The sequence below is a fragment of the Trachinotus anak genome, unplaced genomic scaffold (genome assembly GCF_046630095.1).
Source record: "Trachinotus anak isolate AG129_WGS33_773 ecotype Australia unplaced genomic scaffold, CSIRO_AGI_Tana_v1 ptg000014l, whole genome shotgun sequence".
Lineage (NCBI taxonomy): Eukaryota > Metazoa > Chordata > Actinopteri > Carangiformes > Carangidae > Trachinotus > Trachinotus anak.
This window is the reverse complement of record NW_027273865.1, coordinates 21,612,080-21,633,446: the sequence shown is the minus strand read 5'-3', so window position 1 is coordinate 21,633,446 and position 21,367 is coordinate 21,612,080. Positions and strand designations below refer to the sequence as shown.

At 41.2% G+C, this 21,367-nt stretch overlaps 3 protein-coding genes across 6 annotated transcripts; 1 reads left to right on the top strand and 2 right to left on the bottom strand.

Annotated features, from left to right (window-relative positions):
* The first annotated feature begins 11 nt into the window (after nt 1–11).
* LOC139631743 (sodium- and chloride-dependent GABA transporter 2-like) lies at nt 12–7,125 on the top strand. 2 transcript variants are annotated; one of them, XM_071496237.1, is made up of 15 exons: nt 12–908; nt 988–1,122; nt 1,961–2,101; nt 2,447–2,534; nt 2,661–2,793; nt 2,866–3,000; nt 3,069–3,172; nt 3,275–3,399; nt 4,513–4,625; nt 4,698–4,835; nt 4,984–5,086; nt 5,478–5,578; nt 5,724–5,894; nt 6,376–6,491; nt 6,592–7,125. In XM_071496237.1, exons 1-14 carry the CDS (start codon nt 749–751, stop codon nt 6,481–6,483), a joined length of 1,755 nt encoding a protein of 584 aa, XP_071352338.1. In that variant the 5' UTR covers nt 12–748; the 3' UTR covers nt 6,484–6,491; nt 6,592–7,125. The 2 variants fall into 2 exon arrangements, with proteins under 2 accessions (XP_071352338.1, XP_071352339.1); XM_071496238.1 differs by having other exon boundaries at nt 4,698–4,839; nt 4,988–5,086.
* A 107-nt stretch (nt 7,126–7,232) lies between these two features.
* LOC139631744 (CLOCK-interacting pacemaker) lies at nt 7,233–14,145 on the bottom strand. 2 transcript variants are annotated; one of them, XM_071496241.1, is made up of 4 exons: nt 13,867–14,145; nt 11,920–12,102; nt 10,122–10,321; nt 7,233–9,623 (listed from the first exon to the last, which is right to left on the bottom strand). In XM_071496241.1, exons 2-4 carry the CDS (start codon nt 12,092–12,094, stop codon nt 8,592–8,594), a joined length of 1,407 nt encoding a protein of 468 aa, XP_071352342.1. In that variant the 5' UTR covers nt 12,095–12,102; nt 13,867–14,145; the 3' UTR covers nt 7,233–8,591. The 2 variants fall into 2 exon arrangements, with proteins under 2 accessions (XP_071352342.1, XP_071352340.1); XM_071496239.1 differs by lacking the exon at nt 13,867–14,145 and adding an exon at nt 13,460–13,798.
* Nucleotides 14,146–14,710: 565 nt separating this feature from the next.
* ccnp (cyclin P) lies at nt 14,711–19,157 on the bottom strand. 2 transcript variants are annotated; one of them, XM_071495698.1, is made up of 9 exons: nt 18,956–19,157; nt 18,349–18,474; nt 17,408–17,483; nt 16,976–17,145; nt 16,683–16,781; nt 16,085–16,240; nt 15,751–15,909; nt 15,473–15,651; nt 14,711–15,224 (listed from the first exon to the last, which is right to left on the bottom strand). In XM_071495698.1, exons 1-9 carry the CDS (start codon nt 19,007–19,009, stop codon nt 15,056–15,058), a joined length of 1,188 nt encoding a protein of 395 aa, XP_071351799.1. In that variant the 5' UTR covers nt 19,010–19,157; the 3' UTR covers nt 14,711–15,055. The 2 variants fall into 2 exon arrangements, with proteins under 2 accessions (XP_071351799.1, XP_071351802.1); XM_071495701.1 differs by lacking the exons at nt 18,349–18,474; nt 18,956–19,157 and adding an exon at nt 18,004–18,189 and having other exon boundaries at nt 14,909–15,224.
* Between the last annotated feature and the right edge of the window lie 2,210 nt (nt 19,158–21,367).

Below are 21,367 nucleotides of genomic sequence, written 5' to 3'. Positions count from 1 at the left end.
ACAATGAGAAAAATGTTAGGTCCCTGAGACCTTTAAGATTTGATTTGGCTATATCAAAAATTACACTTCAGTGCTCCTGATGGTTAATTATGATTATGATATATTTTCATGGACTGAAAGGCCAAATAAAATGTGTCTATTAATATGATGATTATATGAGTTACCCCTAGAATTTTCCATTTCTGGCCTTACAATGAGTTTGAAATCACATAGAGGCAAGGGAGCTGAAAAGAAAGGGGGAATTAAGCATGGTATGTAAGAGTTGTGCACCTTGTTGAATTTTAGTCGACATATCATATATACAACAGGAAAATATTGAGAAACCAAGTGGTCATGCTTGACTACAACAGCAGAATTTACCCTGAAGACAGTTGCTTAATTGTCTTGTCGTGACTACTTTTGGCTTCTTTCAAACCAGAACTTGATTACACAGACAAAGACTGACAGACACAAGAAGGGGAGATTAAATTAAGCCATTCCTTGCAGAACCCACTTTCTAGTGGAAAGCCAGTACTGTTTCATTTATGATCAGTTGTTCGTTTAGAGATTAAAATTTGTGCTCGGCCAGGAGGTAAGTTTTACATTTTCATATATAGTTTTTCATTTACAATGAGAACTGATTAACTGGTCAGGCAGTTACTCATTACATCAGACAGAAAAAGCAGTGAATGTAAAGGCAGAGAAAACCTGGACACGAAGCATAGAGAAGATTAAGAGGAAGATTGGGTTCAGACTGAGCTTTTTGGGTATGTTGAATATAAAATATGCAACCAAAAACAAGCAAGAAGAGGTGGAGGAGAGAGGACACTGGGGCAGTAAGGTTGAGTTTCTCCTGGCTGTGGCCGGAAATGTTGTTGGCCTGGGAAACGTGTGGAGGTTTCCTTACCTCTGCTACAAAAATGGAGGAGGTAAGCATCATGATGCTCACTGCTTTTTACCCAAAATGTGTAGTACAGGTATGCACTGTTGTGTATTTTATAAATTCAGGTGCATTCCTGGTGCCATATCTGGTATTTGTGGTGACCTGTGGTGTACCTCTGTTCTTGCTGGAGACCACCATGGGCCAGTTCACCCAGGAGGGCGGCATCACCTGCTGGAGGAAGCTATGTCCACTGGCAGAAGGTATACTGTTCATGACCTATAAAGAAAAAGGCAAAATTATCATCTATTGTACAAACCACAAAAAGCTGAATCCTAGATTCACCTGAAACAATTCTTTAATGATGACTGACTGGAGTAGCTGTCCTTATTGACCTATGGTATTGCCTGACTGTGGGAAAGCTTCTTTCATCAGTTAAGGCAGTTCAGTGTTTCACTGTGGTAATCACACCAAGGGGATGTGTGAGGCAGTAACACATTACCCACTCTCAAAATACATTGGAGCCAACCTAAATGATGAATGACGCATTTTTACCTTTAATATATACTGGTTAACATGGAAAATATGTTTAACCAAGCTGAAGAATATATTAATATTTAAACAGACAAAAAAAAGTCAAGTCAAAGTGTACAGGTGTTGGCAGGTGCTACTGCATATGTGGAAAAAAGTTGTATGAAACCTTTTGTGGCTCCAGAGTAGGTTGTGCAAAGTCATATTAACTACCTCAAGTGATGTCGCTTGAGTTTAGAGAGGGCACCGGCAGTGCCAGAATCTACCTAACTCTTGTCTAATCCAAAAATGGGCAAAGAGGTGGGACGTGTGTAGAGCCAAACTTTGGTGCATGTGGTTTACACTCCCCCAACTGTCACTCAAAGTGAAAAATATGCATAACTTCTTCAGTGAAATCTGTTTTAAAAAAAAAAAAAAAGCAGTATATTTATATCCGTAAAATTTCACTTTTTTCCTTTTTTTTATCCTGAGGGGAAAATTTGTCACATATCTGGTCTGTCAGGTTCCAATGGTCCTGAACAATGAGCAGTCTGGAAGCCTGGTTTCTGTAATGTATGTCTGGCCCTTCAGGTATTGGCTATGGTGGACAGCTGATCCTCCTCTACAGCTGCATGACCTACATCATCATTCTGTCCTGGGCTTTACTCTACCTGGTGTTCTCCTTCAGCCCCCAGCTCCCCTGGTCCAGCTGCGACAACTACTGGAACACAGGTAACATGGGTACTGTCACATGGATTAAAGTCAACATGTATAACACAGGACATGATAGTAATATTTTCATGATTTACTTATGTTATGATATCACATATCAGCACTTCAGTAAATGTTAATGGGATCAGTAGGGGTGTCATGTTTTGTAACAATCAAGTGATCCATTAAGAAACATTTCCTATGCATGAAACAAAGAAAAAACCCCACAGCACACATGGCATGTATAAAAGCTGTGTAAAAGCTGACAGTTTTGCATAATACATTTTACTGTTACCAACAAGACAACAAGCTGTTTTTAAATTATCTAAATTATTGTCTGAATAATTTTTCTCACTGTCCTTTCAGATGACTGTTCAGACTTTTCAACAAGAAATAACACCATCCAATGGACCAACCAGACTAACTCAACCTCTGCTGCCACTGAATTCTGGGAGTATGTCTATCATTAACTAAGCCTCCGGACTATCCTTCACATGCCAAATAACTAGTTAGATGTTTCATGCTAGATTAAACGCTTATCTATAAAACATTTTGTCTTTGTTTATCTTTTTCCTTCAAGGCGACGAGTGCTGTCCATTTCAGGGGGGATTGAGGAGATAGGTAGCATCAGGTGGGAGGTGCTGTTGTGTCTTATTGCCATGTGGATCATCTGCTACTTTTGTATCTGGAAAGGGGTCAAATCTACAGGAAAGGTATTTTTTAGCACTAAACTGTGTTAAATGTCTATACAGTCAATTTATTATCTGGTTTTTTTTTTTTTTCAGGTGGTTTATGTCACTGCTACCTTCCCCTATGTGATGCTGTTAATTCTTTTGATCCGCGGACTTACTCTTCCTGGTGCTCTACAAGGGGTGCTGTTTTATCTTCTGCCTGAACCGTCACGACTCACAGACCCACAGGTATATGTTAAGATATACTGTAACAGAGTAAGTAGACAAATGTGCTTACTGTTGTTTGGTTGGGACAGGTGTGGATGGAGGCCGGGGCTCAGATCTTCTTTTCATACAGTGTGGGTGTGGGCTCCCTAACTGTGCTAGGCAGCTACAACACCTACCACAACAACTGCTACAAGTAAGTATTTCTCAATGTGTGATTTCTGACCTGACCAAGAGCTGAGCAGCAGCATAAGAAAAATGATCAACAGAGCATGCCCTGTGCTTTTTTGTTTTGCAGGGACTGTCTGTGGCTGTGTTTGCTGAACAGTGGTACCAGTGTGGTGGCTGGGTTTGCAGTCTTCTCTGTGCTGGGGTTCATGTCTCACGAGCAAGGCATTCCCATCGCAGAAGTGGCCGAATCAGGTAATGCAGGTCACCAGGGATATTCAGAAAGATGAAACTTTGTCTTCCTCCATCCAGTGTGACAGGGCATCCCTAATTTCTGGCAACTCATGACAGAAACATGCTGCAGTGAGGTGTAGACTTACAGTCACTTTAATTGAGTATGTCCATTTAATGTTACTTCAAACCTCCTTTTCAGTACATTCTAGTTGGAATATTTTTTTTCTTCTATGTTTATTTGACATTTTACTAGTTACGTTTCAGATTAAAATTCACATTAAAACATTTATAAGTTTATAAAATATTTCACATTGTTCAGCTTAAACCAGTAATTACAACCATTTCACTTGTGAACAAGAACAGGCCAACAAAAATAAAAATACAAATTTTTTCTGATAACACTTCACATTCGCCATAATAACCTATTATGACCCAAAGGCAACATCTAGCGGCCACAGTAATTACGACAGGCACAAAGGGAAAAGTGAGGTGATGTAAGCCTACTACATTGTCAGGAGGAGGTTAGGGTGGATGGATGGGTCAACAAAACACAGGAATATGAATATTTTCCCGTGTGAAAGTAGCAGTTTATGTTGTTTCTATTATCCATGACTGTTCAACAGAGTTAACAGAGTTTTATTATGTAACCAAGATCGTCCAATGTTGAGGAAGTACTCATTTGAACCCAAATCACTATCACTATCCTAAACCTAACCAAGTAATTTAGAGCCTAAATCTAAGCAAGTCATGGCCATTATTATAGTAACCAAGGTCCGGTATGCTGCTATGTTGCTGCAATTTTAAATTAATGGTACTCTATCAGCTTACTAGTTATTTTTACATAGAATTTATTCTCACTTATTTTTTGTCCCACATTTGTTTTTGGTTTTTTTATCTTCCTCATGAAAACAATGAAGAAAAACTGCAAATGATCACAAAAATAAAGTAGTCCATTGTGTCTTGTTTACAGCAACACAGGTAATTAGGATGTTTTTTCCTTTGCAACTTGCATTTAGTTTTCTGTAAACATAATTTTCTTGATCTAACAATGAGACACACTCAAGAAGAGATCTCCTGTGCTGAAGGCAGATAGTAGGAGACCGGATTAGCATCCATGCTGACGTTGTTTTCCAGGTCCAGGCCTGGCATTCATTGCGTACCCTCAGGCTGTAGCCATGATGCCTGTGCCTCAGCTGTGGTCCGTCTGTTTCTTTGTCATGCTCATTCTCCTGGGTCTGGACACACAAGTAAGATGCACATGAACTCTTTTTTAGAAGAAGATTCGGAAATCTACTTATTCTGTCCTGTCCTCTGTTCAGTTTGTCGCCATGGAGGTGGTGATGACATCCGTCATAGACATGTTTCCTACTGTAATGCGCAGAGCAGGCCAACGGGAACGCTTCCTCCTCCTCTTCTGCCTCATATGCTTCTGTTCTCAGCTTGTCATGGTCACTGAGGCAAGTACTTAGTCTGACATTTTTTAACAACATACAAGTTGACGTAATATAATAACGTGTAAAATTTGGCTGTAAAAGTAGGCTTCTGTACAGCTGAGGTTGGCATCTCTGTAAAATGTCAAATAAATGTCTCTGCTGTTGTCTCCAGGGAGGGATGTATGTGTTCCAGATGTTTGACTACTACGCTTGTAATGGAGCCTGCATCCTCTTTCTCTGTGTGTTTGAAACTCTTGCACTGGGATGGACATTTGGTAGGTTTGCTGTTTTAAAGGAATAGTTCCTCTTATATCCCATTATAGCTATTGTATTTTGAGTAACCTTCTGGAGTCTCTAATGGTTGCCTGGCAACTGGTCTCAGCTACCCCATAGTGCTCCTAAACCCCTCGTACACTTAGTTTTTTGTACGGATGGTACTCCACTATAATGAAACTAATAGCATTTTTTCTCAGATCCTCCCTGCCTGGTAAACATTCATGTCTGTCAATCATCTTTCAACCATCATCAGGGTTATTTTCCCACATTTGACACAGCTCCTCCAGAGCTGTTGTGAGCATTATGCAACTGTTTTCACAGACTGAAGAAAATTTTTAAAATTACATTAAGTCATTCTATACTGTTTATCCAACCTCATCTCCTATCAAGGGGCCGAGAAGTTGTATGACATCATAAAGGACATGACAGGTGTGCGTGCCAACCCATTCTTCAAAATCTGCTGGCTCTACCTCACACCGCTGGTCTCACTGGTGGGTCAGGCCTTCAGTCTGTGTGTCCATAATAAATATCCTCACATAAATATCCTCCTTGGTTTTTTATGCTAAATAAAATCTTTATTCCAAAATATCCAGAAAATTTGTGCGAATAACAGAAATAACAAACACATTTTTGTAGGGCTCTTTTATATGTTCTTTAGTGAAGTACCAGCCTCTTACCTTCAATCGCTGGTATGTGTACCCGGCCTGGGCATACATGTTGGGCTGGGTCCTGGCCCTGTCCTCCATTGTGCTTGTGCCAGGTTGGGCGTTATATAAGCTGGGAACTGGAACTGGAACCCTCAGTCAGGTGAGACAACTTTGTTAGAGATTAAGATAATGAAAACAATGAAATGGCATTGAGTCGGTTCATGTGCTTCATGATTCCTTCCTCCTCCTGAGTATGTCTCAATAAAAAGCAGAATACCTAGAGTCAAACAGATTTCAGCACCATTCCCATTTACTCTTGCATGCTTCAGTAAGCTTAAAGCAGCTTGGCACAATGACTCAAGCTTCCTATGAAATGTCAGAGAAGATTTTACAGTCATGACTCAGATCCCCATCTACAAAAGAAGCTGTCATTTTTAGAGTTATTATCATTATGTAGAAGGGAGGGCTAGTAAAAGTTTGAAATGTTTCTTACCTTAAGTAAAATGTAATATCCAGAGTACAAACCACATACTACATACTACTTCTACAAACAACTACTCTATAGTTTGTGCCCACGTCAAAGATCTGCCAAAAAGTTTGGTGTTGAAAATTACTGGTGAATATTTATCTCAATTTCTTAGCGTTTCCACCACCTCTGTCAGCCTGATTCTGCCTGCTCACTAACCCAAAAGAGAGAAGCTGTGCTGCAGCACAACGGAGGGGAGGCTCTGCAACATCTCACTGACTGATACGAAAGGTTACCCATTTGGCAACTGTATTTATGGGCTACTAAGTAAGATCTGGCACTGAGTGGGCTGGTTACTGATTGTGATATTACTTTCTCTACTCTTCTCCAGGCAAGTCTGGAATCCAGAGGCCAAAGATGAGCAAGAGTTGTCTTATATATTAGCTGAATTGTGTTACTCATGGATATTAAATCAAAAATTGTATCACTGCAAATACTGTGGAAATGGTTATGAAAGCTTCCTCCGTTCAGCAATGGATGAAACAGGACCAACTACATGTTTAAAACTGAAGCACGCCTTTTGCTTTTCCAGAAAAGGAAAAGTCACACCAAAATCACCATCTGATGCCTATTTTGATCCACAAATGAGAGTAAAAAGCTGTAATGTAAAATGTAGACAGAAAGTGTGTATAATGATGAAATAAACGTGTGTATTCTAGCCAAAATGCTGTTGAACTTTCAAATGATTCTGGACATACTGAAAAGACATTGGAGGAGAAATATCTCATGAGTAACACCACATACTTCTTCAATGGTCTCTGTGACAACAATATACATATAATTTCCTTTCCATAACAAAATCACTCCTTAACTCTATGTAAATGTTCTTCTCGTGTGTGCTTCGCAGCCTTACTGAGTCTTTTCAGTTTCCATGCCAGCAGATGGATTAATTCAAGGTTATGAAAACTCGCCAGAGAAAAATTCAATCATAATATGAAAAGAAGTTGGAAGAGATTCACATGAAACACTGAAAATGTTTGTATATCATTTTATTTAAATACCTTAAAAATACACAGTATAAACCCTTAAATCTTAGAAATGTGTGTGTCGCTGGCAGACATGTCATATGCACAAGCGCAATGAAATGGGAGAAAAATCATACATATGCCACATGTATAAACTCACTTAGTCAACATACTTTTATACATAAACACTATCAAAATCTCTCAAGCTCACATTGCAAACTGCGCTCCGTCTATGAACAAAACACACATCACCAACCACTGGTGGCTTGGTGCAAACAAAAGTATCATCATCAAAATGAAAACAGAGAACAGAGCTGCTGCATGAGAGGAAATGGTTTAACTGATTATCTTGGATTCATGCAGTCTGAGGTTGAATTGCTACTATTATCACAAGACGTGTGTTGTATATATAACATGAACAAAGACTTGACTCAAGTAAATGAGTATAATAATCTGTGGTGATAATGTGCCCAGGAAAAAAAAAAAAGAATAATATATATATCAAGTGAAAAGGAGTTTTTAAGGCTTTTTGTTGAGAAGCATTTGAAAACAAGTCTTGCAGCAGTCCAGTGTAGTGCAGTCTGTGATGTCACAGAGGGATTTTCTCTGCAGCTTTAAGTTCCTGGTTGTGCCTTGAGTACTACCAGTTTCCTTTAAGTGCCATTTTCTGGGAGCTATCATAAGCTATGCTGTTTTGAAGGCACCAATCTTGTTGACTGCTTACTCTCCCTCTCTCTCTCTTTCTTTCTCTCTCTCTCTCTCTCTGTCTCTCTCTGTCTGTCTCTCTCTCTCTCTCTCTCTCATGAAAGAAGCTATAAGAAATATAGATTTATTCATATTTTCCCTGAATAAAGTTAGTCTGGTGTGACAGCAAAATGATCACATTAACTGATACTACACTCTGAAGCTGCCATAAACGCATGAAGTACCACCTGTGGGTGAAAGCAAATATCCTCTTCCTCCTGGGGAAACACCTTTTATTTTCACATAATCCTTTTAGTTGCTCACATGCAGAGACCTTCTCCAACCATGTGTTGTCCTATAGAGTCTGCAGTAGTGATACAAGATTATACCTTGGAAATAAATTGCACTTTAGTGCTTTAATTATGGGATCAGCCATCTGATGTCAAACACTTAACTCTGGCGAAGTGACCCGGACATAAAACATCAGCAACATGTACAGTAAGCAATAAAATCGAGTCATCATTGGATTTCCATTGCCCTGCAGAGATATTTTGTGCAACCCCTATAAAACTAGGTTTAAATTACCAGGTATACACCATCAAAAACACACATAATATAGCTACTGGTTCTGTACTGGCTGCCCTGAGTACTTGCTCTCCCTGTGAAGGCACTGCACATTGTTCTAACCGGTAGAACTGTCAGGAGGCATAAAGGTGACTTTCTCTGAGGTTTTTTCACTGGACTCAGGCTTCCTGCTTTGTTCTGACTGAGAATGTGGTGATACAGGACAGTCCAGGTTTGGGTCTAGTAGGGCGGAGAGAAGGCGAGACGATGGCACATCTGAGTTCTCAGCAGCTGGAGGCTTGGTGGTGTCACCTGTGGCAATACTCTCTGGTTGACCAGCAGAATCCGGATGAGACGGGATTTGTAAATTCTGCAGGAGTTTGAGCTTAGGGTAGCTGCTGGACTCAGCCATGGTTTTGTGTAGACGTTCCCAAACCGTGATGCCATTAAGGCTGCAGCTGGGGTTGCTGGCAGCCTGGCACAGTAGTTCTGCGTGCTGGCGCAGCTGGGCAATGTCCCGCTCAGTGGCGTTGCTCTGGTGCAGAAGCTCCTTAGTGCGCAGGGTAATGTCCAGCAAACCTGACTGTCTGAGGATTTCCACTGTGTTGAAGAAACGGCGGTGGCGAGTACTTGTGATGGTGTTTCTGTTAAGTCCCTTGGTAGCAAGGAAGGAGGAAGTGGTGGTGTGAGTACTGGACACAGAAGGGGAGCCCTGGCTCAAGGAGGCAGTATCGAAGCTGGAGGAGGAAGGACTATCTCCGGTTGAAGAGAAACATGGCTGTCCAGAGGCTGAGACTGCTAATTTGGGTTGCTTATAAAGATGCTGCTCAGGTAGACCCCTGGTCACAGGTGTTTTATCAGTGTTGTGTTCTGTACACACCCTCTTGCTCAGACTCTGAGATTCCCCATTTGATGAAGATTTATCAGGTGGCTTCTTGCTGGGGTGAGGAGCAATGCGGGGGTAGGAGTTTAAAATAGGCAGGTATGTACTTTTCGTTTTCTTCCCTGCGATGTTTGACTTCCGGGACAAGGGCTTGTGGAGCTGCAGAGTGGTTGGCAACAAGTTAGGCTGCCGGCAAAGAATCATATGAGGAACACCAGAACTGCCGGTCTCCCAGAGCAGCTGACTTCTTTCCTTGATCGTGTCCGGCTGGTGGGAAAGGAAGGAAGAGGAAAGCAAGCACAAGACACAAAGAAAACAAGGACCCAAAGGGAAATAGCATAGCATAAATAGCATTTAAAGGAGTGGTAGTAAATGCACATTATAAAGAAAAGACAGCAAATGTATACAAAAAAAAAAAAAAAATTAACTCAGTTTACATTTGTTCCTCTCTGTATTTGGCAGATGAGAAAAATGGCTAGCAGGAGTGTCCATTTTTAGTATCTACATACATTTCCAAAAAAGCTTTGTATTTAACCAGTAGAGTTAGAAAAATCAAAACAAATCACTGTCCAATATAAATAGAAAAACGTGAACACTACAACCCAAATAACTGAGCTGCTTCTAAGAGTTGAAAGGTAGCTCAGATTATTCAAATACATACCATTCTGCAGTGGAAGTCTTCCACTTATATTCTTATATTTGTTTCTACATAAATAATGTGTATTACATTACCTACATCAGTGTCTGCACCGACACATGCCTTACCTGCTTCAGCACCATATTTTTGATTATGTAGATGGGTTGGAGCTCACGGGCTCCTGGCATCAGGGTAGGATTCCTAGGATTTCCTTGCCCAAGTTCTTGGTTTTTGCTTGGCTGTGTATTTTCTGCACACTTGCTGCCTCTGGACTGGTTTTTGTTGCTGTGCTGGTCTTCTGCATCTGTTTGCTGCCATTCTGAGCCGTCTGCACAGAGGACAGAACTGAGAGTACTGAGAAATGCTGACTGTTACAGACGAAAGCTGTGCTGAGAGGGATCATTATTGTGACATAGTAAGTTGGTGGTGATACTGCTGCATTTTTTCATACCATCTTGCCCTGTAATTCCACCTCATGTCAAAACATTCGAACATGTTGTACAAAAGGGACGTGAAGAGAGACAGGCGTGCAGGCTGTAGCTGGCATACACACCTGTGAAAACAGTTTTGTCGTTTACGCTCTATAATTTCATAATCATAATAAGTAATTAATGTCAAGTTCATACTACCAAACCTGCTATTAACTCCTTATATGTAACAGTAATGTTATTTACCAACCGGTCGAGGTAGACGGCCGCCCACCCTGAGCCCGGTTCTGTTGTAAGTTTCTTCCTGTTAAAAGGGAGTTTTTCCTCCCCCGTCGCCAAGCACTTGCTCTTTGTGGGAACTGTTGGGTTTTTCTCTGTAACAAAGTAAGGTCTTGACCTTACCCTGTAAAGTGCCTTGAGATAATGTATATTATGATTTGGCGCTATACAAATAAAATTGAATTGAATTGAATATAGACCCATTACACTAACTTTAGCTGTATTTTTTGTGTGTGTAAGATGAATGTTGTAACCTGTTGTAACCTGCCTGGTAGTAATCCATCCATATAATCCATCCATCCCTGCCACTTATTCAAACTGGGTTGCAGCAGGGCTGAAGCCAATTGAGGACAAGGGCGGGGTACACCCTGGATAGGACACCAGTCTATCACAGGGCTGACATATAGAGACAAACAACCATTTGCGCATCACCGGAGTCACCAATTAACCTAATGTGCATGTCTATGGATTGTGGGAAGAAGCTGGAGGGGACCCACACAACAGTTGCAACAATGCAAACAATTGCACCACTGCGAATGTAAATAACCTGCCTGATAGTCATGTATGTGGAAAATGCCATGAAGCCTCATGTTGACTCTGCTGTTAACCAGTATTAGCCACCAGAAGGCACTGTTGGATAGGCTTTGTCCATGTGAATGCTGTCATAGCAACAAGTTACCTGTTTTAACAGAGCACCTTTTGTATAACTACTGTTGGTATAAATAATGTGAATTATCATATGTTACTACATAATATGTTACATGAATGTCAATTGTTTTTTCCTTATCTCAGACCACACTGATACATTACAGTTTGCAATAGCCTGTACCTTGCAGCCAAGAAGACGCCCGTCACACTATTTATTACCACTGAATCACCCATTCAACAAGATTACCAAATACTGAGGCATGAGTTTGGGGAGAGAAGCATGAAAACTGTTATACTTCCTGCATGCTTCATCTGACGTGCATGTAAACCCCCTTACATTAAACCTGAAAATCAGCACAGTGACCTTTGTCATTGTTTCATTTCAAAACCAAGAAAATGCCCTGCCCATTATGTACTACACTGTTTGTCCCATCCAGCGTTCATGGTTATTACTGCCTGCACTGACTTGTACACATACACATGGGAGTGTATGGGAAATAGCTGTGGAGAATCAAACTTGGCAATTGGTTTATTCCCTGATTATATTTCTGTCACATTTATTTCAACTCACCAGAGAAGCCAGAGTCTTTTTCTGAGCTGCAGAGGGAGCCCCTTCCACTGGAGCCGTCTGCGTCTTTAGTATCGTGCATTGCCAGCAGAGTCGATGTGTTGCTTTTATCTTTAGCATTCTTGCTAGACGTGGCACAAGGACTGTGCTTGCTCAAGCAAGGCTGCTCCTTTGGCATACTGGACCCTAATGAAAGAACACATGATATTTAAACTGTCCCTGAATAGAAAACTGTCATTTTTAATGCTTATAGATGCTAAACAATAAAAACATACAAATCAACATTGCTGCTGGCTTATAATTATTTGAAAACATACATATCACTAGATTTTTTAGTGTTGCTTGAAGCAATGGATACACATTTTGAGTGCACCATCACTGTGTCAGTGAAATGACAAGAATAACTACAGACCTTTTCAGCAGCACCAGTTGCATTAAAAAAAACTGTTAATGCTACATGCATCCTAAATAATTATCATGTGGCTCCTCTTCTCTGTAATACTGAGCAGTTTGTAATCGCATTTGGCTGAATTTCTTGCCCGACAACTTTACACCATGTTACTAGTGTTTCCAACCTTTTTTTCCCCATGTGAATCCAAAGCAGCACATACTGACAGTTGTGTGTTTGCCTTTAAGGGGTGTAACCATGGCAACTTAGAAACAATGATAGCGTGTGCATAGCCACTAATAATACTTCTCTGTTGTTAACACAAACAAAATACTGTACTTCCATCTAACAGGCAGAGACATGGAGCACAAAGTAAATTCATGGTTGTTTTTTTTACAAGATTTTTACAGCTCATCTAAGTTAATGCTGGGGTTAGATATTAATTTATTCATATTTTCTGTCTCACACACACCTGCATGACAACTATCAACCTTGAAGCCACAGCAGCCAAAATGGCACTGAGCATATGTCCTCACATGATGACTGCTAATGGCATCTGAGAAATATCTGAGCATTGAAAGAATTGCCTGAGGAGGGGCATTTAAAGTAAACAATATATATTTATATAATAACATTAGTACAAGCTTATAAGGTTGATAGAAGAGGACTGAATACTGATCTTTACGACATATCCCACCCAATGATGCACCCATCCAGTGTAGATGAACACAGCCTCTATCCATTCCTCTACCCCCCCCCCTTCCTTTCCAGGAAGTATGTAAAACTTTGCGTGATACTCCGTGGAGGTAGTGGTTCCGTGAAGGCAACACATGTCGCTCTCAGCTGAGGCAGCATCCCCCCCACCACCCCCGCCTTCCTCATGTTATGTAACACTCAACTTTGAGTCCTGCCCTCTCAGACATACACTTTCTCTCACACTCGTCGTAAACACACACACCTAAAGGTGCACAATAGTCGAAGTGGTTAAAATTTTAAACGACATTATGCGCCGTGAACACACCGACGGCCAAGTGAAAAAAAAAACACAAAAGTTATGAGTGAAAGCTCGGACAGGAAGAACAGAGAACTGGCAACTTCACGTCTTTTCAAAACCAACACATAAATTGACGCTCTTACCAACACTGGAAAACTTACCCCCAAATGTGCAAGAGCCAATTATTTCCAATCAAATGTCGTTTTTCCTCTTATGCTCAGTTTGAGGAGGGAGAACAGCGCTAACGTTAACAATCAGGGTCATGTTGCAACTGATATGTCAGGAATACAGGATAAAAAACTGAATAATTTTCCTCTTTGTCGAATATGCCGTGCGATAAGTCCACAGTGAAGACGGGTCGAGCTTTGGCAACGTCTGTCAGTCAGAGGAAGAAACGGCATATCCGGTTGGCTTCAATATAAAACGTACAGGTTTTAATTAAAAAAAATAAATAAAAATAAACGTTGGACTTGTAGGTAACACCAACTAGTCCGACAACGATTAAGTCTATCTGCAGTCTTGGTGTTGATTTTTTAAATTTTTTTTTTATTCCTCAGACAGTACTTACCTTAACGTTTCAGTAGCAGTAGCAACGTTCGCGCTTTTACTTTGAAATCCCGGTTGCTAAATCTGGCTAGCTTGACGCCGCCGTTTGCCGCGACGACAAAACGTTACAGAGGGAAAAAATAAAAATAATGTCGACACTTCACACGCGTCATTAGATCCTGTGTGAAGGAGCAAGACCGACACAAAGCAGCCTGCTGATAACACCATTAAACACGGGGCTGGTAAGTGTCGGTCCGCGTTGCCTTAGGTGAACCCAAGGCCGCCTGTTGGACCACCTACTAGACACAATGCTCTGAACGCTCATTGGTCTGTGCGACGACTACGCCAGCCAATCAGAAAGCACTGCGCCTGCGGCAGCCAGAATGGTAGTAAGTGTGCACAAAACAAAGAGGATGGATGTGGAGAAGTCACGTTTTGGATTGAGATATTGAGTTGAGTTATGCAGAAGAGCTAGATCTGCACTCTGTTATGTTATTGGGCTTTATTCCAAATAGCAGCCTTCCTGTGATCACATATTTGCACTTTACTGCACATGGTTTAGAGCTGGAATAGGTGTAGGACAAAAGTGATACTCCAGGGAAAATTACTTCAGGCGTGGATTTGTTTCTTGACATTCATTGAAAAGAAATACTCTAGACATGAAGTTGTGCTGTAGCAGCTGTCCCACATTTTTTTGTAACTCCTTTGAACCAGTCAGCTGTGTCGGCATGCTTGTGCACATGAGCAGAAGTTGCAATGCAGCCATGCAGTCACAAGGTGGTTCTGCCTTCATTTAGAACTATACTATACAGAAATGCAGAAATTCCATACATTTGCATAAAACAAAAACAGCTGAAACACAGCACTTTGCAGCAGACACTTTATTTTTACATTAAAACATCTCAAATAACTTGATAGAGAGCCCACATCCTCTCCACAAATGACAAGACAAGGACACATCAGTACAATTCAAATATTTTCTAATTCGGCTGCAAGATAAGATCATAAAACGGGTGCCACTAGACTGGCTATGTTGCAAATGCACTAACCCTAAGTGCATGAACTTCTTTGTCAAACAATGTTTGGCATTGAATCTTTCACACTTCTTCCTTCCCCATTTCCACAGTAATTATTCTGAAGCCAAAGGAGTCAAGCCGTCAAGTTATACTCATCTAGTATCTCTACCTTGACGCTCCTGTGTTTCAGGTACATCAAGTGCATACACCCAGTAGAGCAGAGATGTTCTTTAGACCCGGGTGTCTGCTGACATGCATAGTCTCTGGGGAGGAGAATTTAATAAAAGTAGCACAGGTCTCTCGGGCGTGGGCCTTGGCTGCAGCATTGGCCAGAATGTGCATGATCCTCAGCAGGGTAGTCTCACTGAAAACCCACAAAGCATACAGATGTCAAACTGAGTGAGCATGAATGGTGGCTGATAAAAACACTTGGAAAGTAAAAGCTTTGCAGCTGTGAAGTTAGGAGCACAGAGAAGCCAGCACTTAGTGACTGCAGTGCCAATGATGCCAAGGGCTTTTAAAGGGCATTGTGAATAAGAAATCATCATTCAATGGCATGTAATACTAGATGGTTAGATTAGGGGAGTACATCTTAGGAGTCAAGATACACACCTGCCGACATGGATGCTGGAGGCCAGACACCAGGCTGCCTCCCCCTCTGGTGTCGGGGGCTCCTGAAGGACTTGGCGGGACAAGCAGAGGGCTGCTCCTGCCAGCTGCACAGGCAGAAACACCACACACTGGCCCTCCAGGAGAGACAGCTCCAGCAGATAACGAGCCATCCACACCACCTAGTGGCACAGATGACACAGTGGGATGAAACAAAGAAAAAAAGAAAAAGGGAAGATGAGAAATCGCACAAAGAAAACCAGCCAACAATATAGAGCTACCTTAGCACTGCAGCGAGCAATGGAGGCAAGAAGGAGAAGGAAATGCAGAGGGGGACAGTAGGACAAATCAAACTTCAGCCCACAAAGGACTTTGCGCTCCATTCGCAGCAGCTGATGCTTAGTGTAAGTGTGGTCCATCAAGTAGCAGAGTCCAGACACCTAAAACACGCAGCTCAAATTAGGAAAAAACTTTGTCTTTTCTGCAAGATAAGGTATTTGGTTTTTGTATACTTTACTCAGTCAAGGTCCGAAAAGGAAAAAAACGACTAAGATTCATCTCACATGTCTCAATTGATTTTCTCTGGATATTTAAGTGTCAACTGAGCCAGTGTACCTCAGGGAGGAGACACTCTTCTTTCTTTGCAGCAAGGAAGAGGCAAACCATGCCGAGGAGCTGCAGATTGGCAGTGGTTACTTTGATCTGATGCAAGGCACAGTTGAGGAGGTGTATGGCCAGATAGAGAGTTTCTTCCTGAAAATGCATCATTTCCTGGTGGGAAATAAACAAGGCATTCAAGATTGAAAACCACTGAAAAAACAAACAAAAAAAAAAACAACTAAGCTTATTGCTAACTGGCTACTTTAGTGTTATATTTACCATAAAGACAGTTCTCATCTAACTCTCAATAAGAGAGTGAATAACTGCTATATCAAGGTCTGTTTGACCATCAATTTACTGTACCAGCTCAGTTCGTAGGGTGGGGGTTGGGGGGCAGACTTGGACAAAAGAGCATTTTATGTCAAACTACTCCTTTAATGTCATTCACAAGGTACCATAGATGCGTTTTGAGTTTCCCTGACAGGCCATCTAACTTAGTATTTTACTGACAAACAGAGCGCAACAACAAGCATATGACCTTAAATTAACTAAACATTTAGACAAGCTTTGTTTTGAGCAGGAAGAAATCTTCTTCATCAACAGTGAGACCCACGTGAACTTGAATGAGCCAGTCGACCAGGACAGCTCGAGTGGCATCTGTGAAGTGCCGGGGCAGGTCAGTGTCGGGAAGAGTGTTCCATGCTTGAGTTCTCTGCAGGGTGAGAACAGAACAACAGGAAGCACATACCAAATAATTAAACACCTACGTTGCAAAAATACTGTCTTCTAGTTTGTCCTCTTGTGCAATAAGTTTTCAGGTCTACATACGGCACATTTTAGGGATAATGCTCTTCCTTAAAGAGAGCCATACTCTGACATTAAGCAACTCTGTTCATTATGTCTCACCATCATGTCCAAGAACACATCCCAGGCGTATGTCCGGTCACATATCAGGCCCAGTTTCTCCAGTGCTATCTCTACTTCATGGCGCAGCAAGCTGGGCACCAGCGCCCGCAGGCTGTGAAGACCCTGCAGTCCATGAGGGTAAAGAAGCACAGGGTCCTCCACGCACCCATCTGCACAGGACGGAAAGGAGGACAAGATAATAATCAAGTTATCTCTGACTTTCTGAGCACTGACACCATGTGTTGGCATGGAGAGTTCATGCTACACATGTAAACCTCTAAAAGAAAAAAGAAAAAATACCTCAAGAACAATGGCTGCTTACATTTCATTTCACAATTTTACACAAACAGTGTAAACATTGTGGTCATTCCCATGTTAAAGTGCATTTTACTTTGGTATCAAGTTTGAAACCCTTGGTACTGATTACAATACCAGCTGAGTGTGTCCGACTGTCTTCATTGAAACCCATGATGATGCCTTCACTGGTCTGCATCGATAACCTTCGTTCCTGCAAACAGACAACACCTTAGTCAAGTCGTGTCAGTTTTATTTGTATAGCACCAAGGCACCTTTTCTTTATATAATTATTTACAGAGACCCAACCATTCCCACCAGGAGCAAGCACTTGGCGACAATGGCAAGGGAAAACTTGCTTTTAAGAGGCAGAAACCCTGAGAACCGGACTCAGGGTAGGCAGCCATCTGCCTTGACTGGTTGGGTTGAGAGAAACAGAGACAGAGCAAGTGAGCAGGAAAGAAAGACAGAGGGAGAGTAGTAGAGACTGCAGGGGAAAAAGACCACCATGCAATAATAATAATAATAATAATAATAATAATAATAATAATAATAGCAGTAACAGTAACAACAATAATGTCAATAGTAACTGTAATGCTACTACTGATATAATTGTAGTAATAATGTTAGCCAATAGCGATAATCATTAATTATGATAAATTTAGCAGCAGGTGGTAAGCAGGATCAATAGGTGGGAGGCAATAGTGTTTTGCAGTAGCAGATCTAGACTCTACCTTACACATCAGTGCAAAATGTACCCCCAAGTGGAACTGTATAAGTATGAAAGAAAAAAAAGGAAATACTCCAGGCTGAACCAGAAGTTTACAATGAATGCAACATCTCATACTTAGAGAAGAGCATGATTACAAAATTTGGCTTCTGTTCCTACAATGCCACTTCGCAGCTTGACATTATCTCTCTATCCTCAAAGTCATCATGTAATATTAATTTGCTGGGAAAGACATTAAAACAAGAACTAAGACAAGTGAGAGACTGTGGTATGGTTTGGGTGAAGGTGACAAGCAGTGGCAGTGGCAGCGGCAGTGCCCCCCTCCCTCAGCGCAGGACAGAAGGCGCACCCATCTTCGTTCTGGCTCCATTTTGACAGGGGCCATCCTGGACTCATCTACTTCTGCAGGCTGCCAACGATCTATTGGCCCACAGGTATTAGCCCAAGTTCTTAATGGGGCACGCCTCTCATCCGCCTGGAGGGAAACGACAGGACAGCTTTACTGATATGATCCTGGACACTTAAAAAAGAAAAAACATTTTTATGAGCACAACTTAGACCAAAAAAAGTCTAATGTCTGCATTAATCTCTCTATGACAGTCAGTTATCAGTGGGCAGTAATGCCAAGAAATGAACTTGATCAAATAGTGATTCATTTCAGGTCATCAGGACTCAAGGCCCTGCTCCTGCCATGTAATGGGAGACTCCTGGACACCTGAGATCATGGCAGGTGAATGCAATTACTTTCCTGACTTCACAGGTACGGAGGAATTGTATGTAAGGATTGATAATGAGTAAACAAATACTTTATATATACACCTTGATATATGGAAAAGCACGAGTTGCCCAGGGAAATGTGAATTAATGAGTTTTCTTCTGTTCATTTCCACCAACACACTGTTCAATATCGTCTCCATTTTCTTCAGAAATGTTTAGTGCTCCGTTCACACGCTCACCTTCTTGTGTAAGTCCAGCAGAGGCTTAGAGTCGGAGAAACCGGTCCTGGCCATGGTCACAGCCGGAGACAGAGTTCCCGTTCCGGGCCGCTGCAGCTACTTATCCACGGGTGTCGGCGGAGGCCTGGAGCAGAAAGACCCGCCATATTGCTCCGACAGCCCCTAATAAAGACAGGTGGGCACCACTGATTGGGGTGAGGACCCCGGTAGACAGGTCGGGACCAGGACTTCCGGTCGACGCTTTGAAAGTAAACCGCGTATTGCTCAACGTGACTGTCATTTTATTAATGTATGAAAATTTTTTAAGATTCTTCTTTTTGTACGTTGAAGTTTGTTTTTCAGGCTTAAATGTTGCAGTGTGAAACAGCTTCAAAAACACCACCATAAAGCATTACTTTATTTACTCCATTCAAAATGTACTTGCAACACTTCACTTGCAACATTTCACAAAAACTTCACATCTTCTTATGTGCTGTTGTAGAATGGCATTAATTGCATTTTGTGCATGTGTGTGCAATCCATTATCTCTGCAATAAATATTTTTATTTACTATTTAGCCTACTTAAACCTCCAAAACAACCCTCCAGTTCAACCGACAGTCCTGTGGCAATGTGTCACAATCTGGGCCATACCCAGGCTTTTAGAAATAGGATGGTCAAGAGTCCAAAGTCCTAGAGTCCAACCCAACCCATCCTTTGAAAGTTTTGACTACCCTCCAAAAAAAAAGTCTGTGAAATTTCCCCCTGCATATTTCTGCTTTTTCTTTATTCATTTAACTACCAAAATATACTTCTCTCTCCACACTATTGCCTAAATGCTATTTTTAGGCCTTTTGCACATTGTCTGAAATATTATTATGGTGGAGAAACACTACCGTGCATTACTTTATATTTCTGGCATAAAATTGTCAAATTAAAAGAACTTACCCTTTAGGCCGAGCTTAAAAAATAAGAATAAATTATTTGTTACAACATCAAAACCCCCAATTCCTTAAAACAACATCAGGGACATGATCTTGGCATCCTCCATGCTGGCTGTAATACATCAAGCTCTACAAAAAATTCCTGTTGCAGTGGTTTGATTTAGACCCGAGCAGGTGAACAGTGTACGCTGTAAATAAAAAATGTCATAAAAAAAAAGACACAGAGTTTTTTTCAGTAAAAATGTTTACTGGCACATTATAGTTGCAAATGTTATAAGCTACCATATTGTAGCAGGTATCACCCGTTACATTGTAAAGTCTTGCAAAGGGGGGGTGAAAGTGTCCACCAGGACAATGTCCTCCCCTTAAAGATTGCTTTTTTTTCCCATTGTCCTCTGAGCCTCAACTAACAGCAACAAGCAAAAGAAAATCATTACACCAGCACCAGGTGTGACATTCGTGACTGCTGATCACATTCAAATATACAGAGAAGCAAGATAACCATAGTAAAGCTGTAAATCAAACACTACAAAGCTGCAGGCCCCCCTTCTACTAATGTTGCATTCACCATCAAGGTTTTTTTTTTTTTTTTTGGTATTTACACAATAGTGATGAGGCACTTGTTGTGCCTGTGTATGCCTACAGGAGAGGTCAGGGGTATTAACTTGCATGTTTAGCTGTGAAGCATTGCTTAAAGCGTGGCCAGCAGCGAGGTTCAGTGTATGGCTTCACAACCAATATTTAAAAAGTTCAGCAGCACCCCCTTACGGCCATGATAGCAATGAAGGCAAATCCACAGTGGTGTCCATCAGTGCAGTGGTTCTTGATATCTGGTCCTGCTGTTTCCAAGGCAGGACACTAGGCTAGAGTATGATGGCCGTGCCTGAGCCAGTGAGAAGAGGTGCTGGAGTTGTGAACTGTAAATCAAAGCCATTTGATCACATCATCTGCGGGAACTGGGGCCGCCTGCTGCTGAACGATGAGTCAAAACCTGCTGCTTTTCTGTCTTTGTCACCACAACCACTCAAACATCTCACAGTCACCCTTTGTCACTCACACAAACTTAAATAAAAACAAAGTGATATGTGACCTGGGGTATTCCAGCGAATGATAGATAGATGTTCTAGCTAAACCTTTAAAATGGCTGAGTCAGTGCTCTTCTGATAATGGTAGGAAAATTGGCCAACTATCTTATTCTTGACACCGTAGAACATAGATCTTATCTACTTAGTTCAAATATTATCAGGAAAATAAACATTTTTTAAAAAAAAACATAACTTTAAAATATGTTCTGAAAAATGTAGGCAAGTTTGTTTAGTCGACTGCTTAGTTTTAGGGCCAGTTTTAGGTTTTAAAAAGGTGACCATAAAAAGGATCATAGTGAGTTTGTTTTGCTTATTATTACCTAATATGCTTAATTATGTTAATTATAGAAAGTGGATTCAGTTATCATCTTAAGGACAGTGATAATGCAAACCAGAAATTAACTG

What these genes read in the sequence shown, in the direction of transcription:
- LOC139631743 (XM_071496237.1), top strand. Translation starts at nt 749, where the DNA reads ATGTTGAATATAAAATATGCAACCAAAAACAAGCAAGAAGAGGTGGAG. An exon ending in GCTATGTCCACTGGCAGAAG is followed by an intron (nt 1,123 to 1,960) that starts GTATACTGTTCA and finishes CTGGCCCTTCAG; the next exon opens with GTATTGGCTATGGTGGACAG. An exon ending in CGACAACTACTGGAACACAG is followed by an intron (nt 2,102 to 2,446) that starts GTAACATGGGTA and finishes CTGTCCTTTCAG; the next exon opens with ATGACTGTTCAGACTTTTCA.
- ccnp (XM_071495698.1), bottom strand. Translation starts at nt 19,009, where the DNA reads ATGGCCAGGACCGGTTTCTCCGACTCTAAGCCTCTGCTGGACTTACAC. An exon ending in TTGCTCGCTGCAGTGCTAAG is followed by an intron (nt 15,652 to 15,750) that starts GTAGCTCTATAT and finishes CTGTGCCACTAG; the next exon opens with GTGGTGTGGATGGCTCGTTA. An exon ending in TCCAGCATCCATGTCGGCAG is followed by an intron (nt 15,225 to 15,472) that starts GTGTGTATCTTG and finishes GTGGGTTTTCAG; the next exon opens with TGAGACTACCCTGCTGAGGA.
- LOC139631744 (XM_071496241.1), bottom strand. Translation starts at nt 12,094, where the DNA reads ATGCCAAAGGAGCAGCCTTGCTTGAGCAAGCACAGTCCTTGTGCCACG. An exon ending in AAAAGACTCTGGCTTCTCTG is followed by an intron (nt 10,322 to 11,919) that starts GTGAGTTGAAAT and finishes TCCTCTGTGCAG; the next exon opens with ACGGCTCAGAATGGCAGCAA. An exon ending in AAAATATGGTGCTGAAGCAG is followed by an intron (nt 9,624 to 10,121) that starts GTAAGGCATGTG and finishes CTTTCCCACCAG; the next exon opens with CCGGACACGATCAAGGAAAG.